At 30.7% G+C, this 8,147-nt stretch overlaps 1 protein-coding gene across 1 annotated transcript in view; it reads right to left on the bottom strand.

Moving 5' to 3' along the window:
• Positions 1–4,701, bottom strand: part of LOC110035714 (coiled-coil domain-containing protein 130) — an 11,061-nt gene extending 6,360 nt beyond the window's left edge. Inside the window, exons 1-4 of the mRNA XM_020739991.1 lie at positions 4,541–4,701; positions 3,111–3,173; positions 2,942–3,021; positions 2,090–2,198 (exon numbers count right to left, since the gene is read on the bottom strand). Of these exons, the coding sequence (XP_020595650.1) occupies positions 2,090–2,198; positions 2,942–3,021; positions 3,111–3,173; positions 4,541–4,543 (255 nt within the window). The 5' untranslated portion in view covers positions 4,544–4,701. The remainder of the gene's footprint in view (positions 1–2,089; positions 2,199–2,941; positions 3,022–3,110; positions 3,174–4,540) is intronic.
• Between the last annotated feature and the right edge of the window lie 3,446 nt (positions 4,702–8,147).

The following is an 8,147-nucleotide window of genomic DNA, read 5'->3' as shown; positions in this document are numbered from 1 at the left end:
AACTGATATACTTCAATGCTAGATTCAATGAATGAACAACGCTAGGAGTCTAAAAAAATATGAGAATATTGAGTCTCAATTAATGTTCCTGTAGCTCTACATACAGGTGTATTATCAATAATTACTTGATCTACTTTATTTGAGCCTATGCCCATATTATACTTATTAGCCTTCTGTCTATCCCCATCAAAGAAATTAACATTGAGATCTTGTTACAAATTAGATAGTGTTGCTTTATTATAACCATCCACAAACAATTCATCAGCTGATAGCAAGATATCAGAAATTAAGGGATCCATGTTATCCTTTAAAGCCTCTTTCTTCAAATTTCCATCATTTAGTATCTTGTATATGATATAAATCCAAGAGCTTATCCTTAAGATACTCAAAAAATTTCACTATTGTGAAAACAAAAGTTCAAAATATGCCTAACGCATAGCTTATATTATGTAAAGCATATGATTTACATAATGAGCCATGCAAATGTGGCTCATGGTTGATTATATATAAAAGTGTTGCGGCACGCCGCACATCAAATTGCACAATTTAAAGAATGCTCGAGACTAAGTGTACTCAGAGCACGAATAAGATAATACTAGGGTGAGTTGGATGAAAACAAAATTCACCATACTCAGCTAAATTGAAATATAGGGAAAAGGAAGGTTATAAAGTATTTAAATAATATTAAAATATACTTTAAACTCATCTTTGATAACAACAAACAACCAAAAATTAATACCCACACAACACTTAAACTTTACCACCTAAATACTTCCAACCAAAAGTCCCTTAAATAAAGGTTTAAAATTACACAATTAGATATTTAAGCATTTTCTAATTGAAATATAGGGAAAAAGAAGGTTATAAAGTATTTCAATAATATTAAAATATACTTTAAATTCATCTTTGATAACAACAAACAACCAAAAGCTAACACCCACATCTCTTAAACTTTACCCCCTAAATACTTCCAAAAAAATAAATCCCTTAAATAAAGGTTTGAAATTACAAAATTAGATATTTAAGCATTTTATATATCTATAATTGTTTAATATAATGCGAAAGAGATTTTTAGAATGCGGCAGGATTTTTTTATTTTTTTTTTTTTTTGTAATTTATTTGTATTTATTGATTTTATGTTGGCTAAATTGAAATGAGCCAGCTTGAATTATTAAGCTAGAATGAAATCAAATAGCTCAATTCGAGCAAGCTCATTTTGATTTCAAAACAGATGAAGCTTGATTCAATTTTGAGCCAAACTAGCTCAAAATTGAATACAAGCCACGAGCCAATTTTGAGCCGCATTTAAACCATTTGAGTTGATTTCTAGCCGACTTCGGCTCCGCTCAAACTCAGATCGTTCCTAGCTCTATCACAAGGAACACCTCATTGCATAACTAAAACAATTAAGGTATAAGTGTCTTTCTTCAGTTGTGAGGTAAAAGTTTGAAGGCATTTGGCATACGCTTCATCCTGAAGTTTGCCTCAAATTGCACCACTCAAGAAGATGTAGCAAATATGATGATGTTATTTCACACGAAATGAGTGAAAAAATATATATATATGCATTTTCTAAAACAAGTTTTCAATCTAAAAGCAACCAAATAAATTGTAATATGCATATGACTTCAGCAACAAGTCCTCAACAAATCAAGGACAAAAACTAGGCTGACATCACATTCAAAAGTCTCGCAAGAAAATCCACAAGGAAAACAATAACCAATCCCAAAATCTTGTAGGATCACATCACCTGACAAATTTCAAGCTTATTCGGATATCCTCAATGCTCACCAATATACCTTATAGTTTCTTTAATCAAGGCGCTAGATATGAGACAAGTAAATGAATCCAAAAAAAGAAAAGCTCGTGATTAACCAGAAAAAATGGGGAAATAACAGATTTAAAAATGCTCGTTTTAAAGGATCAAATAGTGTTGTTGGACAGTGCCACATTGTACTATGAATGAAAATATCAAATCCATCAAATAATCCTATCTCAAAAATCAGTTAAGCTTACAAATATTTCAGATCCAAAAAAGGTTACAAGTTCACCAGACAAAATGAATTTCAATTTGGGCAAGGCAAAGTACCTTAGTAGAATAATAATTTCCCACTTGCTTTTTCTCAGCATTGAACCTCACACCCTTGGCAATCATGGAATTGCATCCACCACACCAGACATTGAAGGGCATTTCAAATCTGAGCAGAATGATGGTCACAAAAAAAAATGATAAGTCTCTGCAAAATTAAATAGAACTGTAACGAAAGAATAAAATAACTTATAAAACCAATAGTGCAACATATATTCCTTTCGTCAGGAATTGGTTTCATTTCTTTCAACTCTTGGTATACTGAAGTTTTAGAGCAACATATATTTTAGCAAATGGAAATGAGATTATCAAGAACAGAAATAAGTAGAGATTTTCAGCTTAACCAAGAGAAGGAAAGAAATAGTGCTGTACTACATCTTTTGGCAAAAATGATGTATATTAATGTTTTAAGGAAGATGACATCAACGAATGACAATGATATAGTAAGGACTTAAGATAACAGTACAACAAATTAGCAAGATAGCTAAGAATGTTTACATTAAATGAAATGCATAGAACATCTCCTCAAATGTCGACGTGCAAAATGAATGAACATCAATAGCCAAAACCTTTAACTTTCAGACCAAAATAAGGAGGCAACAAATTGCATATCTTTTCATAAAGAATGAAATGACTACTCCGGGGAGCCACCAGTTAATGTGCATTGTCAGAGCAAATGAACAACACAGACCTAAAAAATACATAGAATCCCACAAAACAACGTAGCTATATGCAAAGAGCATGGAAAACAAATGCAACCAACAACTTATTTTTCTTCTCAGCCAAGAGTACATAATACAAGCATAACAAGAAACTAATCAACATATGTTACTTCAAATAAATTATAAGCACCTTATAATCAGAATACCCTGGTCTATCTTTCTTGCTCTCTCCCTGAGTGCATGTTGACCATGAAACTTGTTTAAAGAACCCTATATAAAACCATAAGCATGTTAATAACAAAAATAGGAAACAAAGCTTATACTAAAAAGGATATATCAAGCTAAGTAACCACAAGTACCTTTTTTGGACTCCATTCTGGTGGGTAGTAGAAATTATCAGCTCTGGCAGCAGCAAGAGAAGACTACAAAGAGTAACGAAGAAACAAAGCCCAAGTTAGTAACATCGAAACATTGCAAAGCGTGTCCAAAAACGAAATTAACCAATGAGACTATGCAGTCATCTAGATCTAAGTAAAATAACTATTATCACTGTTAAAACTCTTAATAGTAGTAACTTGGTTAAGGAACTACAGAAATTGAAGTATGTGTGTAAACAAATTTAGCCTATGAAACCCTTATGTAGAAATCAAATATGAAATAAATTACACAATAAATAGAATTCCCACTACTACTAGGAATAAAAATCATTAACATGAATGGCTAAGAGAAAAAATTTTACACAATCTACAAAATCCATATGCCTTGATTTTATTCCAAGAATTCATTAATCAAATTACAGTTAAAAAAGCAATGTTTTTCATTGTTTGCCAACACAATAATATAAAGCATGAAAAACTCCTCAAAAGCCTCCATATCATGTTTGATACATGACCCGATCGAAAACTCAGAGACAAACTCCTCAAAAGCCTCCATATCATGTTTGATACAAAACTCAATGATAAACTCAGAGACATCAAATTAAACAAATGATCTAATGTGTCATATATTTTATTTTATAACCATTTTGACACATCTCTTAAGCACCTTTTTGACACCAATTGGCATTGCATTCTCCAATGTTGACCACCTCTTAAACTATAACTTATGGTACTTAATTTTAAATACTTATGAAAAAATGCAAATATGATTTAGCTCATTCTAATTATCACTTTTGATTCAGCTCTTTGTTATAAATCTAAAAGAAGTAAATTTTAGGTTTTTAATATTTGTATATATATTATGCTCACGCCACACATTTTCAAGGAATATTGTGCCCCCTTAACGATATCAGGTTGCTGTCATTATGTCTGTAAGGAGATGAAACGAGAAAACAAAGTGGTTGAAACCACAAATTAATATATCATGCTCACGCCACACATTTTCAAGGAATATGTGCTCCCATATTGATATCAGGCTGATGTCTGTATGTCTGTAAGGTGATGAAACGAGAAAACAAAGCGGTTGAAACCACTGAGTAACGACAGCAAAATAATTCAGAATGGATAAAAGGATTTAAACTATATATAGGTTTCTGAACCCAAAATAGAGATCACAGCCCTAAACGAACCCAAGCGGCACATTTCGGTTCAGAGAATCAGCTTTATGACTGTCAAGCTTCCCCAAAACCCTTTGACGAAATCGATAAATCAAACAAACAGATTACATGCATAGCTAGAAAATTTCCCAGACATCCAAAAATTTAATAAAAGAAATTACAAGATCCAAACCCTAATTAGTATAACCATAACCCTAATTGATAACTTATGAAGTTCAGAATTTGGAAGCGTACCATTTTTTACGAAGGCAGAAAAAATCGGTCTCGATAGCCAAAAGATGCCGGAAGAGATCGGGAGACGGGGAGAGCCGAAGTGGAAGAGAAGCTGGTTAATTTCTTAATTATCCGACGAAACGTTTATGGGGATGGCTGGTCGTTTTCGGCACGAGCTATGCACATGGCATTACGATTTATTAGAGAGAGAAAACGGAATTAAAAGTTTATTAAAACAATTTAAAACAGTGGCATTTTTTTTTTATATTTTTTAAATATTAGTAGGCATACAAAGATTTCAATTAGTTAAAATTCATGCTTAGTGGTTCTTGGTTGTATCAAAATTATTAGTTATTTGGCTTTATCTCAAAAATCATTCATATAGTTCTAAATATATGTTATTGATGAACTTACAAAAAAAAAAAAAATCTTTTAAGTTATTTAAAAATCTTAGATTGAGAATTTTCATTAATAAAAGTTCATTTTCAAATGTTGAATTTAAAATTGGCAATGAAAAGAGTAGTCAAATTAAGTGATCAATAAAAAAAATATATGAATGATTTTCTTGCTTTGCCGATAAATTGGAGAGATTATAAGAAATTTTAATTTTGACTAGCTTCAATTTTGAATTGCTCCAATTGAATTTTATGGTTTGTTTTTTGATTCAAAATACATAAATGGTTTGTATGAATTTCGAGATAATCTGATGGTTTAGATTAAAAAAGGTAAATTGAGAAATATCTCCATGACGAAAAGCTACGAGTACTCATAAAGCTGATCGGCTGAAGAGCTGCCAACCGACGGAATGTTAGCGATCAATATGAAAGATACAATCAATCACACCAACAACTCTTCTGCAAATCCCACCGAAGGTAAAAGACTAACAAGCAAGCCGAAAAGCTAGCTATGGTTGTCTGTCTACCGCTTTCAAAGTCGATAGATTTTGCAAAGCGAAGGCCGATCAGTACTCAGACAAGATAGCTGACTGACTCAAGAGCCTGCCAACCAAAAGATGCACGCATACAAAATAATGTCAAAATTAGTTGCAGATATTTAAATGCATGCCAAAAGACAATAGGATCATGTAACCCCCTATTAAAGCAGAGGCGGATGTGTAATTATTCACATTTGGCCCTCTATCTCTAATAAATAAGGAGGAGCATGTATTATGGGGTTTTTAGCTCTTCTTTCTAGACTCTTATTTTGTAAGGAGATCTCTCTTCCTTTCTCTTGTAATCTTTCAGTTATAATATATAAAATGGGTCATAGAACCTGCAAAAATCTTAGCTTGCCTCTACTGGACAAGTCTATGTGTGTCATTTTATTTCCTTTTCCCTCTCTCTTTACTTCTTTCTCAAGGTTCTTACTGCTTTGATTCTTGGGCATGACTCAGAAGATAAATTTGGATTCAACATTATAATATCACAAATATTAACAATTTTGAATGATCAATATTTTTCTTGAACATCCATGGCTAAAAAATCAATAGTTTAATAACAACTTTAAATTTAAATTTCATTTCATACAATTGTTCATACAAAGTTGTCATGAAAATCACCAACTTCATAATAATGCTCCACTAGAATGATGTCATTTATAAATGAGAGCATGCTCAACCTCTCCTCCTATGAATGTACTTCTTGCTTTTTACAAACCAACTGTATTATTTAAAACAAAAAAATCCATCATCTCTCTCATAATTTTTAAGTTATTTAATTATAGTGATCAAACATATTGCATTCAAAATGCCATTCTTTTTTCTTTTTTTTTTTTGCAACGCTTAACAAAGATCAATTGTGATTTCTATAGTAACTAAAATAAAATGCAAGGAAAATAAAGTCAAATAAATATATTTTTGCTTATTTGACATAATATTTTTTTTTTTTAAATAACTTCTTAATATTGTGTTGAATATGGGCTTTTTAGATAATCAACTCTTACAGTTGTCTTAAATACCTAAAAGACAAATTTTCTTATAAGTGAAGGTTGCTTATAGGTATTTCAACAGCTCTAAGTTCTCCACCAGGGCACCGAAAACCTTTGCTCCACCTCCCTTCCACTAGAGTCTCCTCTTCATCTTCCTTCCTCGTGATAATTAAAACTTCATTTTATGTTATCATCTATCACAAACTTTTCTCGATTCTTCATGATAATGCAAGCTTATATCTCTCTCAAAAAGCTCTTCTTTTTGTAACCTAGAACTACAGGATGGTGGGTCTTGAAATTTTGTAAGGTGAAATATGCCAAAATCAGCACTCTCTAGAATTTCCAATATATATTTGCATAAATGGATAATAATTGTCACTAAATTTTACTTAAAATAAACATTGTATAGACCTACAAAAGTTTATGGAGGCCTGTCATACACATTTTTTAGTCTCTCAAGTTTTTGTATTGTATTAGGTTTCTGTATTGTATTAGAGAGAGTTTTACATATTTTATATGTTTTTATCTTAGGTAATCCAGTTCCAATTTATGGTTTTCTCAAGAGAGAGAGTTTTACATATTTTATATGTTTTTATCTTAATCCAGTTCCAATTTATGGTTTTCTCAAGGCAGAGAATATCGAGTCACACTAGTAGCAGCTGATTTGGGACATCTAAGGTTCTATCTTTCTGCTATGATAGTGAGAGAAGCACATTCCTATTGATTGTTATTCAAATAGAAAGTAGTTATGTTCGACTGAAAGGTCTGCTAGTTGAATTTCTTTCTTCCTACCAGTGTCTCTTTTTAGTTTGGAGTCTTGTTAAAATCTAAGCTCATGATAAATTTATGGAGTTTTGTTAAAATTTTCAAAAGCATGTTAAACTTATTTCAATATATATATTTTTTATTTTTATAAATATTATATTATTATATTTTTTTAAGAACATTTAATATAGTAAAGTAAATATAGAGAAAAAACCTTTAAATTATTTTCATATGAATATTTAAAAGCATTTTAAAAGTATAGGCAAAATTATTTTCAAAAGTTAAATTTTACTTAAAATCATTCACTTGATAATAGTTATTATTGCTTGTTTATTCAAGAGAATTGTGAATTTTTGAGATGTGTGGCTCTTGCATATAAAAAATGTATACTTTAATCTATTATGATTAACCATCATTGTGCACATGCATTATCATGATGTCGTGCATGCTACCCATGATTTTTTAACTTGATAAATTAAAATCATTAGTCTAGGGATTCTTTTGTTGCTTGTGATTGCTTAGTTTAAAAATTATCAATCCAATGATCCCTTGGTGTTCTTTCTAATCATTAAAATAAAGTCATGAGCTTCTGAGGTTAATAATCTTTCTCATATTGATGGTAAAAAATGTGTATTATGGAGCTCATTTTAATTTTAAATTGGTGTTTAAGATAATTAGCGTTCCTCCAAAGTGCCAAAATTAATAAATTATATATTTTTATTAATAATCTATTTTGAATCATAAAATAATTAAGCACATGTTGATTTGAAAGGACTTTATAGTCATAAGGAATAATATTAAAGCAATCTAGTGAGATAAAGTTAGTAATATTCATCAAACACAAATGTTCATACAACAACATTACTATCCTTGCTCCCTTTTATCTAATGTTAAGTGTTCAAGATGTTTTAAAATATATGTGTATTTTTTGTAAAAC

The sequence above is a fragment of the Phalaenopsis equestris genome, unplaced genomic scaffold (assembly GCF_001263595.1).
Source record: "Phalaenopsis equestris unplaced genomic scaffold, ASM126359v1 Scaffold199307, whole genome shotgun sequence".
In the NCBI taxonomy this organism is placed as follows: Eukaryota; Viridiplantae; Streptophyta; class Magnoliopsida; order Asparagales; family Orchidaceae; genus Phalaenopsis; species Phalaenopsis equestris.
The sequence above is the reverse complement of the archived record's forward strand: the minus strand, read 5'-3'. Positions and strand labels throughout refer to the sequence as shown.